Source organism: Pelobates fuscus, chromosome 1 (assembly GCF_036172605.1).
Source record: "Pelobates fuscus isolate aPelFus1 chromosome 1, aPelFus1.pri, whole genome shotgun sequence".
Taxonomy (NCBI): Eukaryota; Metazoa; Chordata; class Amphibia; order Anura; family Pelobatidae; genus Pelobates; species Pelobates fuscus.
In genome coordinates this window covers 471,537,533-471,559,651 of record NC_086317.1, presented here as the reverse complement: position 1 = coordinate 471,559,651, position 22,119 = coordinate 471,537,533, and the positions used below count along the sequence as shown (strand labels likewise).

General features: G+C 42.8%; 1 protein-coding gene across 2 annotated transcripts in view; it reads right to left on the bottom strand.

The window, feature by feature from the left end:
- The window catches only part of ARHGEF17 (Rho guanine nucleotide exchange factor 17), a 243,454-nt gene that overhangs the window by 33,465 nt on the left and 187,870 nt on the right, over window positions 1-22,119 (bottom strand). For both annotated transcript variants that reach the window (XM_063431681.1, XM_063431689.1), the window contains exons 6-14: window positions 15,621-15,797; window positions 15,438-15,488; window positions 14,443-14,552; window positions 12,217-12,302; window positions 11,392-11,510; window positions 3,742-3,955; window positions 3,214-3,287; window positions 1,823-2,016; window positions 486-730 (exon numbers count right to left, since the gene is read on the bottom strand). In XM_063431681.1, coding sequence (XP_063287751.1) covers window positions 486-730; window positions 1,823-2,016; window positions 3,214-3,287; window positions 3,742-3,955; window positions 11,392-11,510; window positions 12,217-12,302; window positions 14,443-14,552; window positions 15,438-15,488; window positions 15,621-15,797 — 1,270 coding nt within the window. The remainder of the gene's footprint in view (window positions 1-485; window positions 731-1,822; window positions 2,017-3,213; window positions 3,288-3,741; window positions 3,956-11,391; window positions 11,511-12,216; window positions 12,303-14,442; window positions 14,553-15,437; window positions 15,489-15,620; window positions 15,798-22,119) is intronic.

Genomic DNA, 22,119 nt, shown 5'->3' with positions numbered 1-22,119 from the left:
ACATCATTCCGTACTTCCTTGTTTATACTTGTTTAGACCTGGCAAACATGATGAAGGCTTGAAGGCAAAAACACTGTATGCCTTTTTTTGTCCTCACGATCCAATAAACGCTGGACTTGTGAACTACATTGTGATGCCCCTGGATTACATCTACTAACTACTATTTGGGGGCTGTAGATCCCTGGCATGGAGCTCTGATGTTTTGGCACAGAAAATTAAATGAATTAATGCAGCACATTTTCTGATTTCTGGAATTGAAAATGTAGTTGCCACTTTTTCAAATTGATGTTACATTCTGGGATCTACAGTTTGTAATGTATAAACAAATCTACATATACAGAGTCGTTCAGAAGATGTGTTCCTGTTCCTGGACTGGTACTTTGTAGAACACACCCATAACCCATGGAACCTGTGGCAAATGCAATGTTAAAACAGGAGTGCAGTGAACCCATAGCATAAGAAAATATAAAATGATCCAGACTTACTTCCAAAACTTGAGGAAATGGTGGAACGGCTGGTCTGGAGTGTCCCAGAGGGGCTAGGTGAGGACTCGTCATCCGTATCATCACTGTCAAAGGGTACCAGATCCCGACTGGCACTGTCTGTGTGTTCGGAGAGCTCGAGAGAAGAGCCAGAGATGGAGATGTGAAGGCACTGCTGAGACACCGGCCCATCTAGAGGAGGTGGAAGCTGCTCGGAAGTTTGACTTGCCAGAGCTCTTGGCCTTTCTCTGTACATGGACAGGAAAACAGAGGTTGAGCTACATTGGCAATTTCTAGGGGTGCTGCAAAAGTCAAGTTGCTGGACTTGTCATGTCCATTTTCACTCACACACTGTCCATATAAACCTCAAATGCTAGTTCTGTATCTCAGCAGGTTTCATTAGAGTGACCTTCCTTTTTATCCTAAGACCATGGAAATCTGCCCATTAACCTCGAGATCATGATACTCTGCCTACTAACCCTGAGAAATCTGCCCGTTTATCCTGAGATCATGGGAATTTGCCCATTCACCTTGAGATCATGATGATCTCCCCTACTTACCCTGAGAATCTGCCCATTTACCTGAGACCATTAGAATCTGCCCATTATCCCGATACCACGGTACTCTGCCTAATAACACAGAGAAATCTTCCCATTTACCTAAGACCAAGAGAATCTGCCTATTATCCCTGAGAATCTTCCCATTTACACGAGACCATGAGAATCTGCCCATTATCCCGATACCATGATACTCTGCCTACTAACACAGAGAAATCTGCCCATTTACATGAGACCATGAGAATCTGCCCAGTATCCCTGAGAATTTGTCCATTTACCCGAAACCATGATACTCTGCCTACTAACCCTGAGAAATCTGCCCATTTACCCGAGACCATGAGAATCTGCCCATTTATCCGAGACAATGAGAATCTGCCCATTTACCAGAGACCATGAGAATCTGCCTACAAACCCTCACATTTTCCCTATTTCCTTGTAGACATTGGGAATCTGCTCATTCAATTTAAGAGTATAATATTCTGACGACACAACCAAATAATATACACAATTCCCCAATAATCTGTCCATTCACTCAGAGACTCTGCAAATGAGTCCAACCACCCTGAACCCATACCGATACCGATAATCTGAGCGTATACTCAAGAATCAGCCGATTTCCCCTTGAAACCAAGAGAATTTGACTATTCAGTCAAGGAAACCAAGGTTATCTGCTCAGGGCCTGATGTCACAATAATTTGACCATTCATTCTGAGGGTCTGTCTCCTTGTTCCTTCCTCCCATTACCCAGTATCCAGGACTGATCAAACTGCCTATCACTCATACCTGTAACTCTTCTTCAAGCCTGGCACGGAGGCGATGCACAGAATGCGAGCAGAGCAGACTGCAATGCAAGCTTCTACCGTAGGTTCATTCCTTATGCTCAGCAAGCAGACTTGCCCCACGTAGCCATCACTATTACAAACCCACACCTCGTGGACATTCTCTGTACTGCTGTGGCTGGGAGACGCGCAGGAGAACTGTGAACATCAGAGAGATCATTGTAAGATGAGAGATGACACTTACAAAGGTATACACTAATAAAGTGCAAAAAGCTGATACTTGGCTTAACTTATTTTACTTATTAATTTATTAATCAAACAAAAAGTTCTTAGTAAATTTAATCACTGCATAATATACTAAAAAAACGGAACAATATTTGCATGACCTATCACTGTGTTCTTTTAACACAGTATTTGTCGGCTGGCTAGAGCTGTACTAACGTCACTGCCTTAGTACCAGGAAACCTAGGCTCAAATCCTGCTCCAACGACCTTACCAGTAAGTGTCCTTGGACCCTTAACAATATAATCCACCTACCTCAATTCCTCATAGGTTGCAAGCGTGTTTAAGCTCTTTTTTAAATGTAAAGCGCTGGGTGGTATGTTGGCGCTATGTAAATACTAATAGTAAAATAATAATATATGTTGCAGCCGTTTAGATTTTACATGGGAGATTTAAGGAGAACAAACGCCTGATGTGTTTTTGTGGCAGTGTTTTCATGCAATAATTTACTAAGATGTCTCTGGCTCAGTAAGTGTTGAATGTTTTGCTTTAAGTGCATTTATAGATCAGACAAGTTCATTTTGTCATTTATTTATATACTAAAATAGTTACAATTATAGTTCCAAGAGCAGTTCTGTAAATTAGAGAGAGTTAAGTAAAGGCTGAGAGACAAATAAAGAGTCATTCTCCAATTGGCCGAAACTGTGTCTCTGTATACATATTGTTCTGCTACAGTTAAACTAGCGATCTACTCTGGTCCAGCTAGATAGAATGTAACACATAGAGGAGGGTGGGATAGATAGTGTCCCTATCCTATGTATGGAGGTTGTGGTTTGAGGCTCAACACTCATAAGGCTGAATAAAAACCATGTGGGTCACTTAATGTACTGGGGAGTTTATTTGGATATATTATTTACAGGAATAGAACTGGCCATCTTTTGCCAATGAGAACGTTGTGAATACTGAGCTCCCCAATGTGGCAATAAACTAAGAATTTCCCAAGGAGAAGCCTTGTGTCCGCAAGTTCTGCCGATAGCAGCAATTTCTGAGTTTGGATTGGGCACATTGTCCGACAGCAGGTACAAGCTTAAAGTGGGTTTGGCAAAAGCTTATTCAAGATTTTTAAACAAATAATTATCTATTAAATACGATTAAAACTTGGAAGCCACCTACCTGCATCCCACTTCTGGTCTTCATAATAGGTATGGCCTTCAGAAACTCTGGGTCCAGTCTGTTCTTGCTGGTCGCTGTGAAGCATGAGATTGGATTATTCCAAGAACCTTGTGTAGCCATATGGGGCAATCACCAACAGCCTTTCTCTTGAGTCATTATGCCTCTAGTTATAAACTCTACAGTCACTTTCTAATTCCTATAGTTGTTCAAGCTGTCTATCTTCCAGAGAGTTTGGAAAGAAACTTGGTCAAAACCCCTATCTGATCTGTCCAGAGGTTAGTGTATTGGTTGCCATTGTCCTCAAACTATTTAAATCAAAGATCAATCCCTGAAGACTGGCTCTCTATAGACCTCAACTGTGAGAGCCACAGTTCCACTTCGGTTATTCTTATAGGTAAACTAACACAAGGCCTTTTTTATACTATTCACTGTACAAAGTAGCAAATTGTACTCCTTAAAGAAGACTCCTCTCCTATCCCCAATACCTGTGTCCTACCTATGTCCATAAGTAAGCCTGACACGTCTCACCTAATTTCTTCTTTGTTTCTTCAAAGGATTGTTCGAAATGGACTCGAGCATCTGGGTTGCTGAACTCAAATATGTAGGATTCTGTGCCGTCGGCCTTGGTGGTGGTGAGCTCCACTTTGTTAGGTGGAAACGACATGGTGAAGGACAGCGATTGCTTCTCCGCCAGCTCCCTGTGCACAGACGCCATCATATCTTTGATTACATCATCAAGACTCTGCAAAGATCAGAGAATCATAAATTAAACTTGGTGTTCTATTATCCGGAAACCTAATCTTTCTATTCACTACTACCTATAGAGGAGTCTGGAGTAATGTGATGTTCATGTGTTGCCATTCTGATGTTTAGAGTGAGAGAGAGAGAGACACAGTCACACCAAGGGGATGTGCACACGTTTGTATAAGTACCTGTATGAATAAATACACGTGTCTATTTAGGTATATATGTATGAATGTAACGTTAGCAGATGGTCATAGTTGTGGGGTTAGGTTCGTCATTATTTCTGTCTTTGTGCACATTTAATCCGGCACAATTGCAGGAAAAAAAATGAGTGAGAAACTGGGAATTTATCAAAATGTCGTATCCTGAAAAGTGGTGCAAAGTTTTAAAAGTGGGCAGTCACCGTGGAAACCAGTCGAATCAGCATGCGCTTTACGTTACGATTATCCTGCCTTTTATTATTCCCTATAATAATATAAACCCAGCCAGTAATACTATCTGTAACCTAACCTACACAGTGCACAGTGAACCCTTTTTGTGGGTGAGGGTGATTTATCCCATTTAGTAAACACGTCTGATACCGTAGAAATCAAAGTGCCCCACACAGGAGTTGTGATTGCAGATGAATACACATGCTACGGTGTCTTTTTAATTACTATATTATTTAATACATTTACAAGCAATTCTCATAAAAACTCTCTGTTTTGTGCTAAAAGTATTAAGATAAATTAAACCTGATCTTCATGTCTAGATTTACCCAATGGACGATAACAAATTACAGAATTTTCACTAAGGAAGAGCACTCAATCTCTATCAAGGCTTGTTCAGAAATGGAAAAGTGAATTTAAAATTCAAAAAAGTAGCCAGACTGGAAATATCCTCAGCTAATATTAAAGTTCGGCTACTTTTGCCTTGAATCTGAAATTGACTTTGAATTCATACAAATACAAGTTAATCTATCAGTCTGTTACCCAGTATTCCAGTATTCGAGGTTTTCTCTGTCTCTCTGAATGTTTGTTGCATGTTTTTACTTACACGTCTAGACTGTACAATGTGCGTGGCAAATTAAAGTAAGATAGCCTAATTAACTCTTAAACCACAAAACTCCAGTACCCAAAACAAAACATGCAACGAATAATAAAACAATTCTGTGCCACGCAAAAGCAAACTGAAAAATATGGAACAACAGAACGAACCACAAAATAAAATACGCCACTAATACCCTCACACTGGAAATCTCTCTGCAGTAGGAGCCTATTTTGGGACTCAGATAAGAGTGCAGGTCACGGATTTCTGTAGGACATCACACAGAGCGACCTCAAAGTTTGTGTCGCAATTTAGAAACATGTGGGTTTTCCTTTAAAAGGCTCATGTTCGTTAATTTTTTGGTTTCCATTTTAAGTTTGTCAAGGACTGTAGTGCTTTATTTTGGTAAAGACTTTGAATAAGGGGTGATCTATACACCCAAACTGCTTCATTAAAGGGATACTGCAGTGCCAGGAACACAAAGCTGTATTCCTGGCTCATCCGATTCCTCTGCCTCCCCCTCCTACCCAGTAAATAAAGGGTTAAAAACCCTTTATATACTTACCTTATCCCAGCGCTGATGTCCCTCGGCGTTGGATTGAAGCTCTGCCCCCTCCTACATCCTGCGACGAGTGTGATCTGAAGCGCATGCACGGCAAATGCTGCACTCACATTAGACCTCCTCATAAGAAAGCATTGAATTAATGCTTTCCTATGGGGAAAAAATCTCACTCTGAAGGTCCTCATGCAGAGCGTGAGGACGTCCAGCGCCAGATAAGGGACCAAAAGTCTGTTACGACTTCGGCAGCCCTCTAGTGGCTGTCTGGTAGACAGCCACTGAGGGCAGACTTAGAGCTGCAATGTTTAACATTGCAGCACTAGGCGGCTGTTAGTCCACCCATTGTACAGCGCTAAGGAACTTGTTGGTGCTTTATAAATAATAATAATAATAATAGAAGGTTCACAGCACCCTGACCACTTTAATGAGCTGAAGTGATCTAGGGTGACTACAGTGTCCCTTTAAGCTAAAATAGTTTTGATGACTATAATGTCCCTTCAAGCCCTAAAATAACATTTTATTAGCTATAGAACTGATCTCTGCAGGTAATGGAGATCCATCCCCTTTTCCCCCAGCACTTACTTCCTTGTTAGCATTGAGGGCACATTTCCAGTCCAGAGGGTCAGGGGTTCATATAATAATTTGTACTTTAGGGCTGTATTGGTTTTTATTTTTATGTTTGACGTGCAGTAAGACGTCACACAGAGATTACATGAATTTACCTGCACAGAGGATCGTCACGAGTTAATCACAGAATAAACAACCTACGTTGAGGTGTAATATTATCCATAAAGAGAGTGACTGCACATTTAAATGAAATATAAAGGCGATATAGGAAAATGTATCTACTAGAACTTAGATATATAAAAGAGAAATAACAAAAAAACTAAAAACCTAGCGTTATGAGAGGGGGTTAGAAAGGCATACGATTAGGTATTAGGCATATTTTGGTTCCAGCTCTAGTAGCCATCTGCAAGATATTGAGAGAGCTAGAATGGGAATAATGTAAAAGTAAAGTACCACTGGTTAACCTGACCACGCTGCAGTATAGCACTGAGCGTTAGGCCTTCAGAACAAGATTAATAAAACAAACATAGTAAGGCGGTTAGAGCAATACAGGAAAGAGCTGTTAGATCAGTCCAGAAGCGGCCCTAGATGGCCATTTGTCAGCCCACACCAGTCCCAGACTTACTGTGAAGCCAGATAAAAAACAAGAAAAATAACAGACTTAAAATATAAGCATGCTTAACTTTAAACAAAAAGATATTCTCGTGTCAATGGGGTGAAATGCATATCGAGGTGTAACTACGAGAGCCAAGAAACAGCAAAAGCAGAGTCTCAGCGCCTTTAGCATAGGTCCTCTGAGGTCCCTGGCATTCAGTGTCCACCTAGGAGAGAAGCACCAAGGTAAGGAATCCCTCCAGCCCTAGGCCTGTCCAGCAATCTCTTGACCATGAATTTGTCCAAGTCCTTCCGGTGCGTAAAACTGTGGGAGACCATGGAGCTGTAGTCCAGCAGGGAAGAACACGTCTTGCACTCAGTTTGATGGAGAAACATTCCCAACAAAGTGGCTTACATTTTATTTACACTCACCACTGCACCTAGGAAGAACAGATGTCTAAAGCAGAACAGTCTTCTGAAGTAGTTATGGTGCTTAGAGTGACACATCTATTAACAGAAGACAGTAGGTGGCAGTGTAGCGAATCACTTCTGAACTGAATGTAATATTCACAAATGAAAAGACCAACCTGAAGAATGGAAGCTAGAGGAGCACTAGTACAAGGGGTTAAAGCAAAAACTGGAGAAATATTATAAAAAGAGAAAACGTGAGTGCCCTGAATACATTAAAACATAACCTTTAATACCGGTAGTAGTAATAAAACCTAATATGGGTGTGCATAATAAGGAAAATACTCAATAATAATAATAAACTAAGGTACATACACACAAAATAGGAAAATATGTAGAGATATCCTGTGAACTCTAGAAATATAGAATCCAGGGATAGATAGGGTTCTGTTGCTAAATAAACAGAGACGTAGAAAGTGTATACATATTCTCTAATAAGACAATATACAATAGAATAAGAGTATATGTATGCTAGTGGATATCTAAGGTATATACAATGAAATAAACTAATGATTAACAGAAGTATATACAGAGGGTAAAACGGTCCTGTGCTAAAGACACAGGGACCTTCGCCACAAGAGTAGGCTAGAAAACAAACTGTGGCATACAATATAAAAAAGGTTCTGTTCAAAAGTTTTCAAAAACCTTCACTAGGTGGTGTAAGCAAAACGATATTTTGTAATCCCCAGAGCCTGAATGCGAAATGGGGTTTATTGGTAATGCCCACTATTCGGTCGTATCAAATAAAGAGAAAGTATCCCTGATAAATGCTAATAATAAATTAACGTATATATCCTGGTAGCTAGCACGTCCTGTTCAGAGGTTATTATTATTATTATTTTATTTTCCTTATTATGGACACCCATAATAGGTTTTATTACTACTATTAAAGGTTATGTTTTAATGTATTCAGGGCACTCACGTTTTCTCTTTTTATAATATCTACAAATCAACTATTAGCCTAGAGCAGGGGTAGGTGTGACAAAACCCCATATTTCATTGTCCCAGTTATTTTTCCCTGCGTTCTCACTGTGAAAAGCGTGGAAGCGCCTCTAGCGGCTGTCAATGAGACAGCCACTAGAGGCTGAAACTGCTATGTTTACAGCAGGCATGGTTAACCCTAGAGGGACCTGGCACCCAGACCACTTCATTGAGCTGAAGTGGTCTGGGTGCCTATAGTGGTCCTTTAAGTGCTCTTGCTGTGTGGCTGCCGTTCGTATAACTGAACAACACGTGCACTGGAAAACAGTGGCCATCTTGTCTCCCGAAAGCAGGCAGCGGTACCTGGTCGTCAAGTGTCTGGAACTGCAAAGCGGACAATCGACCCCGCGAACGCCTGCTTCTTTTCACGACAAGCAAGGAGAGCGCTGTTTCGTAGGAGTATTCGCATGAACAAGGTGAACATTCGCTATCCATGAGCCAGGGGAACCGTTCGACTTTTGGTTTGTTTGGGAACTCCCGAAGGTGACCGACTGCTACTCCTGATTCTCTGGAACTGATTTGGGCAGATGCCACGTGAGCGGTCGGTCAAAACTTTACCTCGTGGTGATTCAGCCGTGTTCCTAGGATCTCAACACTATTTGTTATGGAGCTCAGATCCAGGCTATCCAGGGATTTAATATTTGTGGGGGTGTATATAAGTGGGCCATTTTGTCAGAATAAAACATTCCTGTTGTACCCTTCATCAAGTCTCGACTGATGTCTGGGTATGCGAATGACGAAACAATTGATTTTTTCTCACAACCTGCTTAGATTTTGGGAGAGTACGAACTAGTGTACTATGTGAACGGGCTATACTCACTCAAGCAGCTAGCATTTCGGGAGAGTACGAAAGAACGTATGACACGAAGCACGGGAGTTTCGTTACAGTAGGCAACTTTCGGAACTTGAGATGTTATGCACTTCATGTCCCATGATGTTTTGCCAGTACACAACATCTGGTGTGCCGAAGGTTGCCTACCCATGGCCTAGAAGTTACTTTGTAACTGGGAATATCATTTTGCATTGCTATGATTCATTATAAAATTATTCAATTTCTAAATCCAGGTACTATCAGTGTTACATAATAAACTATGGAAAGCTGATGAAAGAACTGCAAATGTAATGCCAAAACACCAGAAAAAGGAATATGTTTTTGAATCAGCTGAATTGGCTATTTTGTCCTAAAATGTGCGGTTTCATAATTTTTTTTTAAACAAACAAACAACATTTTTTCTTTTTCAAAAAAAGAGATCAGAAAAGAATATTAGTTTGCATTTTTATTAAAAATGAGAAATAATAAGATATTTTGCATTCTGTTATAAACTTGCTTAGATGTGGTTTTGATGATGAGCCAATTAAATTTCAGTATTGCTCTCTTGTTCCTGATAACTTGTTCCTGGACTGACTTGTCACCACTTTCTATTTCATCGAACCTGGCTACGTACCAACAAGTGCAGCCTTCATGCAGGGAATTCTCAGGGTAAGGTGTGCTTGGTTGCACCTATGACAATATTTAAGTTATCGTCTGGCAATTGCAAGCTTTCCTAGTAAAAAGTAAAAAGCGGCTTTCCCGATTCTCCAGATCATTCTCTGCTTCTGGATCGCTTTATCCATACGATACAGAATAGTAAAAAATGGGTCGCAAGAGAATACTGAGAACGGCAGCAGCTGAAATAGCCTGCCCTTCGGTCGGTCCCCGCTCAGTTCTCAAGCTGTTTTTTGCTCATCTTGTGCCATTACAGAGAGAACTTCTCTGAAACATATCAGACTGGTTCCACCCATACAGGCAGTCCAGATCCGAAATGCCAGCAAGTTCCCTCTGCACGAGAGACACAGCAACCCCAGACGATCGTTTCAGCCCTGTTAGGCATCATCAGTGAGGCATAGCTAATATCTCCCTAGGCACCGTGAGCAGGCAGTGGTACTTGGCAAAAAACAGCTTGAGAACTGAGCGGGGACCGACCGAAGGGCAGGCTATTTCAGCTGCTGCCCGTTCTCAGTATTCTCTTGCGACCCATTTTTTACTCTCCACAAGTTTAAAGGGATAATCCAGACGTGGACCCCTTGCTCACGGTGCCTAGGGAGATATCAGCTATGCCTCACTGATGATGCCTAACAAGGCTGAAACAATCGTCTGGGGTTGCTGTGTCTCTCGTGCAGAGGGAACTTGCTGGCATTTCGGATCTGGACTGCCCGTATGGGTGGGACCAGTCTGATATGTTTCAAAGAAGTTCTCTCTGTAATGGCACAAGATGAGCAAAAAACAGCTTGAGAACTGAGCGGGGACCGACCGAAGGGCAGGCTATTTCAGCTGCTGCCCGTTCTCAGTATTCTCTTGCAACCCATTTTTTACTCTATACGATACAGAATAGTTCACACCTCAAACATTAAAATAATTCATCCATCCTCTGCCAAAGCTTGTTTATGGACTGAGAAATCACTCTCATGGATACTTTGGACCGTTCTGTGTGAGATCTGTGTTATTATAACTGAATGAAATGTGAGATGGTGTTCTTTCATTAAAACATTCAGGTATAATGTGAAAGTAAAGTCTATTTGTAATTTCTGTTCCCAGCACAAAGAACAAATACACATAGCAATTGGGTACATTTCACAATGTATTCGAATTTTCCCCTTTGAGCCGTGTATTAGCTTAATCCTGACAATACTCTTTAAACATTCTGATTTGTGTCACTCTAAGCACTACACTACAATTCACTGTGTGGGTGATGTGCTTTTTTGGTTTGGGTACACTGCTTCTACCCAGCACATAAACCCCGGTTCCTCTGGTACAGCCTGATACCACAGGGGTGAGATATCTCGGCACTCTTAGTCTAGTTTGTGCCTAAACTGTGGGCACTAATGTGGAAATTCACTTCTGTGTTACCCATGCAGCAGCTGAGAAAATGGGCTGCCGGAGACCCAGTTTTAGATGGCATGTACAGCATACTAGCACCATAACCACTTTAATGAGCTGTAGTGGTTATGGTACTTAGAATTGTTACACGGCTGCACCCTGCACTTTTGTCTCTGATCAGAGTGCCTGATGCACAAATGGTGCAATAATGTGCAAGATCCACTAGTGAACTACTACAGGAAGTTTATCAGTACCTTGCAGTCCTCGACAATTCCCAACAGGTGGCCCTATTTTTGTTACTTCGCAGAATGCGGTGTCCTACACCATCTACATATCATGGGGGCAGCACTGTGGGTTTTACAGAAATCTGATTGTCTCTGACCTGGTGAGGGAAACTTAATGTCTCCGAGAGCTTGCTGATCTGCCCCATGGTGCTAAGGTCTTCATCGAGCCTGGAGATCGTCTTCTGAATGCTGTCTCTGTTGGAGGCCTGGGAGGTCCCTGAGGATGAGAAGGACACAATGTGTGTGATATAGACATGATGACACTGGATTCAAGGAGAATGGCTGTTCCCTATTTCTCTTACAGATGCTATTGTGGAACCTTCGCTTCACATTCATTTTACTATAATTTTTAGTAAAGTACGGTATATTTAAAAATAAATAGGTGTATAGGAAGCCATACAAATGAAATGAAATGCAGAAACTGGCTCAATCATTTGTCAGTTATTGATTATAAATTCTGTCATTAAATAAAATGAGTTGAGTTGGAGACACAATCCTGCGATTTTCCCCTTCTCCGGTACAATGTGTGCCCTGCCTGTGCCAGGACTGAACTGGATTGTGATATCAACTATTAAATCTTTAATAATAAACATTTGAAAATAAAAGGAAGCATCACATAAAAATTGTTTAGATTTTTTTTTTTTTTTCTGTAAATCATATGTGATGTTTTATTTGAGTGTTGATTTCCATAAAGTGACGGTTCCTCTTTAAAAGGTTCTGTGATGTTTTGAGTTGTCTTTAGATTAATAAAACGATTTGGCTACAGGGTTTAGTTTTCACATTATCCATGTTTAAAGAGATTGTTTTGTAAATATCTCCACTATTTTTACAGATACTTCATCCTGGTTCGTAGAATGGTAATTGTATAAATTGATTGACAGCCTGAGGTCGGGTAAATGTTAAGTTACACGTCGATCACATACCTTTCACAACATCCACATCCTCCAGTGGCAGTTTCCAGAGAAGTTTGTACTTGCTGGAGATGTCAATGACACTTGCGGCTGTGTATCTGAAATAAAGAACCAAAAAATAAAATAAAACTATTTGGTTTTCCAAGAACAACCACACGGTGGCGCCAACATATACCAGATTGTTGTGGAACTCTGTTTATTTGCTAACATTATTTAACAGGTATTTATAGACAAGAAACTGTAATAACATGAAAACCACACAGAACAAGAATAGAAGGCCATGGGTTTGATGTTAAAAAACCCTGTGTGCATTGTGACACATTTACCACTTGCTGCTCCAAAAAACAGAAACAAAATGTTATATTTGGAGTATAGCAATATCATTATTTAACCCCTTAAGGACACATGACATGTGTGACATGTCATGATTCCCTTTTATTCCAGAAGTTTGGTCCTTAAGGGGTTAAAGGGACACTATAGTCACCAGAACAATTGGTAGTTTTGATGTCTATCGTCAGTCCCTGCTGGCTTTTTAGTGTAAGCAATGCCTTTCAGACTCCACTAGAGGTGTTTCCTGGGTCAGTGCTGTACAGAACGGACGTTCAGGGTCTCCACGCTCTGCATCCCTATGAGGAGATGCCTTCTGCTGTGCATGCGCAATAGCCTCCCAATGCTTTCCTAAATTCACTTTGAATTGCTGGCAATTCACTCTTTAGTGAAGAACAATGTGGATTATCTGAGATTACAGTTTTTGTTTTACCCTTGGCTGCTGTTTTAGAATCCCGTTTCACTTTGCCCACAGGCTCACAGAAGTAGAATCACATATATAATTACTAGGATCGCATGCTGTGAGCATATTCATTGTCCCTTTAAAAAGTACCCAGGGACATTTTCTCTTTTTGTCAATTACATTCTTATTTGTCATGTTTGTGTCATGAGACGGGCCACGATGATTTTTATCATCTAATAAACAGCCATCAAACAGCATTAAAAACTGTAACACATCTCTGAGACAGCCTTGGACATACCCCAGAGACAATAGAAGGAAACCATGCCATGTCATGCAGGTGGCTTGCTTAGCACAATGGGAGTTGTAATTCCTGGAAGGAAAATATCCAATGTTGCCAGTCCCTGAATTGAAGATTCCCCCCTTTCACTAGAAGTTGCCATTATTCCCACGGCTTCACTTGAGACACAGGAAACCCAGCAAAACAAATCGCTTCTCCTGTCATCTAATCCTGACAAATTGCAAACCTGGAAGTGAGAATCTCTCCTTCCAGCTCCAACAGGCAGTAATTCATTGTCCAACAGTCAGTAAGTAATTGCTGGATGCCCAGAGGTTTTCATTAAAAACAAGGAACAGATATACAGATAAATGTAAAATCCAGCATTTTGGAATAAGGAATTCACAAGCCACTTAAACATTAATTGGAATTAAGTGAGGGATAACCTTAAATGAAAGACTTGGGGACCATTATAGATAACAAACCTGGCAATGCCGGTCTGCTGTTGCAAAAGCTAGTAAGGTGCGTTCATGTCTAAAAAGGGATTTTGATTCACGTAATTTAAAATATACTTTTGCCTCTTTACAAATCAATGGTAAGACCCCACCATGAACATGCGGTACACCTTTGGGTACCAGTTTTAAAGAAAGATATTGCAGAACTAGAAATGTCTAGAAATGAACAACTAAAGTCAGTAAAGGATATGGAAAACATTAGTTATGAGGAAAGGCTAAAAAAAATAAAATAACATTAGAGCCTCTACCTAAAGAGGTTGTCTTATCAGATTCTATAGATAATAATTAAAGGTTTGGATGCTTTTTTTTTTTTTATATAAACATTATATTTAAGGATATAATTGATATGTATGTGAACAGGTTGTTCATGCATGGAGAAATCTGATTGTCATTATAGAGTCAAGAAGGATATTTTCCTCTTTTTCAGGCATAATTGGAAATGGCTACAATTGGGTTTTTTGCTTTCTTTTGTATCAACAGCATGAAAGAATGGGTTTCAAGGTTGAACGTGAAGGACTTTTGCCTTTTTTTCAACCTAGCTGCTTGATGTGCCTTTTTTTCAACCTAGACAACTATGTGACAAAGTTTTTGTTTATGAGAAATTACCAGGAAATTGCCATTCTATTATTTTGCACAGAACCCACGCTAGTGATGGTGATGTACATGTCTACGCTAATAATGCTGAGAGCCCAGCTTTTCTCCCATGTCCAAACACTCACAGGCTCATGGAACTGCGGCGCAGCGAACCAGATTTCCGTTTTGCGCTGGTGCAAATCAGCAGGTCTGTGAAGAGAAAGAGTGATCTCTCCTTCTTAGCGCCGACAGCTTTCTGATTAGCAAGAAAATAAAGAGGAAAAAGGGTTAGTGCATAACGCAACATGGCACGGATTAAAAAATACACAATTGGTTAAATCGTGTCCCAATGGCATTTTATAGTTCTGTATTCAAAGTGATGATACGATGGGTACCCGACACTTGCTCATTGCTATATCTAGTGAAATACTTAATTACTACATATTGTCATTTTAGAGATATATGTGTAAACAGTACAATCACCTTATATGTGAAGTAAATTAAAATGTATCCATCCCAATAGTTCCCAAAAGTAGAAGCACAAAGTTAAAATGTTTCTCTCTACATGCTGAAAATATGTTCAAGCGGTTTCAAATGACTGAAATTCAGGCAAAGAATAGAAACATTTACACAAATTAAATGATGTAATTTTCGTATCTGTGATTGATCATTTCTCATTAACCTGTAATATGGACACATCCTTATTATGGCAGAATATATTCTATATGGCAAATCAGATGTTACATCCCTGCCCTGTATTATTTATTGAGGGACGGGGGACATATTCTCAATTACTTTGATCCCATAATGGACAAAACTCCACTGCAGCACTGATGACATAGCAGTAAAGTTCTAGATGGCATGAATGCATGTATAGTTGTATACTTTTTCTATCTGTAGATTATCTAGAGCAGTGGTTCTTAAACCAGTCCGCAAGACCCACCAACAGTCCAGGTTTTATTAGTATCTCCATTGGAATAAAACATGGAAATACATAAATCCTGGACTGTTGGTGGGCCACGAGGACTGGTTTGAGAACCACTGATCTAGAGCTTTAGATGGTATGATAACCTTTCTTTAAAGTGACTCCAAGACAACAAATAGTTTTCTAAGGAAACCAAATATCACAATTTTGTCTTACCACTTCTGACACCATCTCTTGACGTACAAATCTGCGGAAAGGAACCTGGAGCTGTAGATAGAAATTTGAAAAGCATTACCATTTCCAGCATGTTACATGTACTTACTAATTGTATGACAGTAAATCAATCATAGATGCAAAAAAAAAAAAAAAACCACAGCAAAACTAAATCCCAGTACGTACATCCTCCATGCCTTCAATGTGGGACTCGATCTCCTGAAGGATCCTGGTGTCTCTTTCTGCCTCTTCCGCGCTGCGCATTCCTTTGTTTATCCTCTCGGCCAGCTGCTTGATGTTCCTCTGGGCATCCAGCAAGCATGGATAATCCGGGTGTTCCTCAGGGGTGTGTTTCAGCATGTCCTACAGGAAGGTAGAATAAGTAACTCCTCAACCCAGACAAAAAAATGATAGAAAACAAAAACAACAACAAAGAGAATACAAAATAAATACACACCCTCTGTGTGCATGACTCACACACAAACATTTGCAATACACATCTAAATATTCTATGTACATAGTTTCACAGTGTACGCACCACCAGCAGAGTACAACACAAACACAGTGTACACACAGCATACACATCTATGCACATATATTACAGACCTTCACACACACATTATACATGCAGCTCACATAACTATACAGAGTGCACACACTTACACATACACACAGTGTATACTCCGCAAACACACAACTAGATGCAGACAGAGCACAACCCTACACAAAAGCACAGTGCACACACAGTAATGCTGCCCATGGAGGGGGTGCTATACACACTCTTTATTTCTATATTTATATTACAGATTAAGTAGTAGAAACATGGAATAGTAAACAGATGACAGTGTTAAAGAATTGAGGAATGCTCAGGATGTGTGAAAGGCTATCCGGTACAACAAAAGGGCAGGATCCTGGACAGGAAAATTCACCCGTCTGGCAAAGCCTCATGGGAGTTTAGGCAGCCATAGGATACCGCAAGTCATTGAAGATGGCAAAGCATGGCAGCACAAATACCTCAGGTTCCTATTGGCCGTGAGATGTCCACGTTACATTTCAACCAACAGGAATGTGTGAAAGGCCCAGGAGGACCATTAACCCTCTATCTCATCATTCCAAAACTAATCGTAAAATAAATAATAATAAAAACAAAACTACAAAACCAACCATTTAACCATCTCCGAATGTCACTTTAGAAGATGGATAATATGCTCCGCATTCTGCTAAATGACACTGGTGCGGATACACTGTAGAGGATTATTGGCTTGTGTGAATGGAAAAACAGCTTGGAATCCAAAAAATGGGAACTGCATTACAAAAAAAATAATAATCGGCAAAAACGGCTTAACAAAGTGTGTGATCGCACATATTTTCTCCGTCTCCTTAATTGTTTTTTTTTTTATTATTCTTTATTTTATTTGTGCAAGGTTATGTCACATCAGGCTTAAATGCCACAACAGCGAGGGTAAGCAGTTATTCAAACATATTGTTACAATTGTTAGGCATTAGAGGAGGCTGCACAGTTGTATATGTATTGTTGTCACTTGTCTAGTAGTTTCTCTCAGGATCAGGATCAGGAAAGATGTGGTTCCTTAATTGTTTAACTATAAATGAATCTTAATGCATTTAACCCTAACACTACCAAATATTTGGGAGGGAGGAGGGAGTACATCTTAACCTGTTAAGCCATGGCAAGTTGTATGTACAATCTATCGAATTGGTTTTACCAACGCCAGATTTGCCTGTAGAATACCGAACAACTGGGGCGGAGCCAGGGACTGATCCCGACAAGACGCACATTCTGCTAGCTCCCGCTGAAAACTAACTCTAACCGACAAAAAAGGCAAAATCACGCTGAAAAACCAACCTGAAAACAACACCGATTGAACCAGGGCACCGAGAGGAACAAGCTGATGCCCTTTTTCCAGCCCTCGAGAACCGGTAAGGCCAAACGCAAAACTCAGGCCTACCGCCAGCCCACACTCCACATCCTGGAGACTTACCTCGACGGCATCTGGGGATATAACGAGCCAAGAGGGGAAAGGGGGACCCCTGCGATACCCGCGGACACTTCAACAGCAATGTCACGCCGCTCTCAGAAAGGCCGGCAGAACTCCCCAGCAGAACAACCCGGCATCGGAGAACTGCTGCAACGCAAGGCTCCACCTAAAATGGCGGCGGAGGAGCCCTCCACTGCACTAACACGGCCCACGCTGTCATCCTCACCACGGACTACCTCTGATCCAACGAAGCAGCCTCAACCCACTGACCAGCCACAGGCAGCACCAACACCTAAGATGCAGCCTGTACCTCCACCCCTATCACAGGCGGCCACAACAGAAGGGACACAACGGGTCACACTCCCAACCCTTCAGGAATCCGCCACGGAATCTGGGGAACACACTCTGGCCACGAAACAGGACCTCCAAATATGGATGCAGGCACTCCAGGATTTCATTACCGCGGACATAAGCACCATAAAAACAGAGGTACGGCAAAATACAACCAGGGTAACTACACTGGAGGAGAACGTAGCACAAATCACGGGTGACATGTCCCACCTACAAAAATCCTTGCAGGACCTACAAATGACCCAACAGGCGCTGGCAGCGCAGATATCCGCCCAGGGGGACCACCTACGCCGCACCCATATCAAACTCCGAGGGGTACCCGCTACAATCCCCCAAGCCGAAATACCTCACTACATCAGGAGGCTCCTGAACACGATATTGCCACCCCAAGCTGCCCGAAAAATCACCCTACAGGGCACTTACCGCCTACCACCTGGGCCCAACTCGCCTCCCACGGGAGCAAGAGACGTCATCATCTGCTGCACCACGACGCAAGATAAAATAGCCATACTAACGGCAGTAAAAGGCAAGACACCCTTGAACTTTGAAAATGCCCAATTACTTTTTTTCCAGGACCTGACAAGGGCAACCCTACAATGGAGGAGAACAATGCACACACTAACCAGCCGCCTGAGGACAACAGGAGTGCAGTATCGCTGGGGGGCACCCAGGGTCCTGACATTCACGCACAATGACAACACCTACAGGGTCACGTCGGAGACGGACATACCTGCTATACTAGCTACGCTAGGACTCACAGAGACACACAGGAATACGGGAGGCACGTCTCAGATGGGGGATCCTGCCACGGCGTCCTCCTTTATACCTCGACCCTCGGGGAGTTCACACACAACTCCCTGACGCAAACCTGTACCCCATAGCCGGTTTAATGGGAACTCAGCCGCCTACACCACGGACATGGTCCGATAGGTCTTAACGGACTCTTGATTTGCAACTGTTTTATACGACTGTATTATGTGCAATTTTTCATTTTTCCTTTGTATTTGTTTCGTTTTCCCGTTCACACACTTGTTTAGGTCGGTTTATACCTCTTAGAATGCAACCGGGCCCACCAGCCCACACTTAGCCTCAGAAGGGACACGCAGAATACAACACTCACCCTTCCCCCCCCCGCCACCCCCTTGGTTAGGGGTACCTACCAACGCGTACCACAACACCACAACGCACATCACATAGCAACCCGTGGTAACCAGACAAGATCTAGACTAGACTATAGCACCTACCCTGCTCATCACGAACATGCATTATGCCAGAATAACCAAGAGATGAGCTAGGGCACGTAACAGCACTGAACCTAAACGCAGCTAGGCAAACGACATGGGTGCACAACCCTACACTAGGGACCACACCAGTAACGTAACCTGTTTGAAAAAGTTAAAAATGTGTGCAGACTCAAATGACGAACCACTAACCCGTTTTCCTTTCTGTATGTAACAACATCGTAGTCATTGTAATGCAAGTAATCTTACCATGCACCATTAAAATAAAGAATTTAAAAAAAAAGAATACCGAACAACTGTCCCTGGTTTTTCTGGATAGTTTAATTTTTGGGGTCCAGTCCCTGTGTGGGTCTTTCCTGCCCCTGTGTGGATCTAGAGAACAAGATGGATTGTCAGCCTGACGTGCACTCGCATCATACCCCTTATGTCGTTCTCAACATTTCTCCACACTGGCCCACCCATACCAAAGTTGTGAAATATGCTCTAGCCAAAACGTATACAAGTTATTCATTGAAGAGTAATTTGTAAGACAATATGTAAGCAATTCTAAGCACTAGTGCAGGGGTAGGCAACCTTGGCATCCCAAATGTTATGAACTACAACTCCCATGAGGCCTTGAGAGCATTTTGGCTGTACGAGCATTCTGGAAGATGTAGCTTGCAACATATGATGTCAAAGTGTCCTTATCCCAACACTTCATCTCTGCATTTGTAAAAAAACAAGACATTCTATTGTTGACTTTCAGAGGATCATGTGATTGGTAGTGATTGGACTTGCTTGTGCACTCTGTGGTCATGTGACCAGGCTCCTGTAGATCAGGGGACTTACTGCTCCCTGTAGTAGTGGATTCTGCCAGCTCTCCCTGTAGGCAGTGTTTCAGCAATGTTATCGTCATGGACGACTAGTGGGGATGGAGCCAAGACTATAATGGGAGTGAAGGGCCTAGTAGTGGGGGTAGTCTAAGTTGGCTGTGGCAGGGTCTGCTTAGTCAAACTAGCCCTTTGAGTCCCAGCTTTGTAATTTAGTGGCTCCTGTAGGTTGTGTAGCCTGGCAGCGCCACAACTCTGCTGGGCAGGATTGTATCTATACTCCGTCTCATGTGAGACGGTGCAACTCTAGAGTGAGATGCAGAGATGGAGGACGAGAGTGACAGCAGGTGTGTGGTTGGGTTGCTTCCCCTTACAGGTGATGGCCTGCTGAGGTTCTCTTCCAAATCATCTCTGGAAGGTGCTGGAACCGAAGATCTCCTCTGCGGCCTATTATGCTTCTGCTTGGGCAGAAGCAATGGATGATCTGCTGCAAGTCCAGGTGTAAAACGCATCCTCTTGTAGTCGGAGCTATATGGTTAGGGCCTCAGTGCCACCACATTATTTAATAGTCTACCTGTCTGTAGAGACCAGTTACTTCACAGTGCAGTGTGTGAGTCAGGAAGATACTGAAGAAGAGAGAAGGTTAATGATGTTTTAAGCCCCTCCCCCAGTAGTGCTTCCTCCAACATCACACATCATGGGAGGTGCTCTGTAATGCTGGAGATGGACCTGGGAGGAGAGAAGGTAATGAAGCTTAGGTGAGCAGGGGAGATGGACCTGGGAGAAACTAAGGGAGACTAATCTAAGAGGAGAATGCGAGATGGAGCTATAAGTAGGGATGCAGTGGGAGAAAGGTAGATCGAGCTAGGAGAAAGAGGAAATGGAGCTGGGGGTAAGGGTGGGTGGTGCTGGCAGGTGGTGCTGGCAGGTGGAGCTATGAGAGAGGGAGGTGGGGAGGGGGGGAGAGGAAGGTGGAGCTGGGGGGGGAGAGGAAGGTGGAGCGGGGGGAGAGGAAGGTGGAGCGGGGGGGGGGAGAGGCAGGTGGAGCTATGAGAGAGGGAGATGGAGTGGGGGGAGAGGAAGGTGGAGCTGGAGGGGATAGGAAGGTGGAGCTGGGGGGGAGAGGAAGGTGGAGCTGGGGAGGAGAGGAAGATGGAGCTGGGGAGGAGAGGGAGATGGAGCTGGGGGAAGAGAGGGAGATGGAGCTGGGGGAAGAGAGGGAGATGGAGCTGGGGAAAGAGAGGGAGATGGAGCTGGGGAAAGAGAGGGAGATGGAGCTGGGGAAAGAGAGGGAGATGGAGCTGGGGAAAGAGAGGGAGATGGAGCTGGGGAAAGAGAGGGAGATGGAGCTGGGGAAAGAGAGGGAGATGGAGCTGGGGAAAGAGAGGGAGATGGAGCTGGGGAAAGAGCGGGAGATGGAGCTGGGGAAAGAGAGGGAGATGGAGCTGGGGGAAGAGAGGGAGATGGAGCTGGGGGAAGAGAGGGAGATGGAGCTGGGGAAGAGAGGGAGATGGAGCTGGGGGAAGAGAGGGAGATGGAGCTGGGGGAAGAGAGGGAGATTGAGCTGGGGAAAGAGAGGGAGATGGAGCTGGGGGAAGAGAGGGAGATGGAGCTGGGGGAAGAGAGGGAGATGGAGCTGGGGGAAGAGAGGGAGATGGAGCGGGGGGGACTGGGAGGTAGAGCTGGGGGAGAGGGTCGGTGAAGCTATGGAGAAGGAGATGGAGCTTGGGGGAGAGGTAGCTGGGGGGGAGAGAGAGAGATGGAATTTAATGGGGGAAAACTGTTTCACTTAATTTAGAAGATTTCTGAGAGTATTATGCACTGACCACAGCTCTAAGTACCTGTGATTTTGTGGTGGAATGGGGGCAGGCCTGGGACAGGTCAAGGGGGCCCAGGCCTTGAGCTGTGTAAGGGGCCCCAAAATTTCTCATGGCAGCTCTGTATTTAGCTACCTGCAAGAACATTAGCTTAATATGCCCCAAATCCCCCCACTGTTTATATACAGCTTGATATTTTTATAACCTAGAACCCTTATGGATAACTTGGTAACTAGGAGTTTCTGGTGGTCAGCCAGTATGTAGCCTACAGCGGAGATGGCCAGCTTTGTCATCCCAGATGTTTCTAAACTACAATACTCATGATGCTAAACCAGCCTTTATTCAATGTATGGGAAATGTATTTGAGCAAAATATATAGGGCCATATACTAAAGTGAGAATGGAGATGCCAAGTGAATTAAACATTTTAGGCCAAAACAGTGTAAAGGAATTGACTTTGAGAACTTCAAT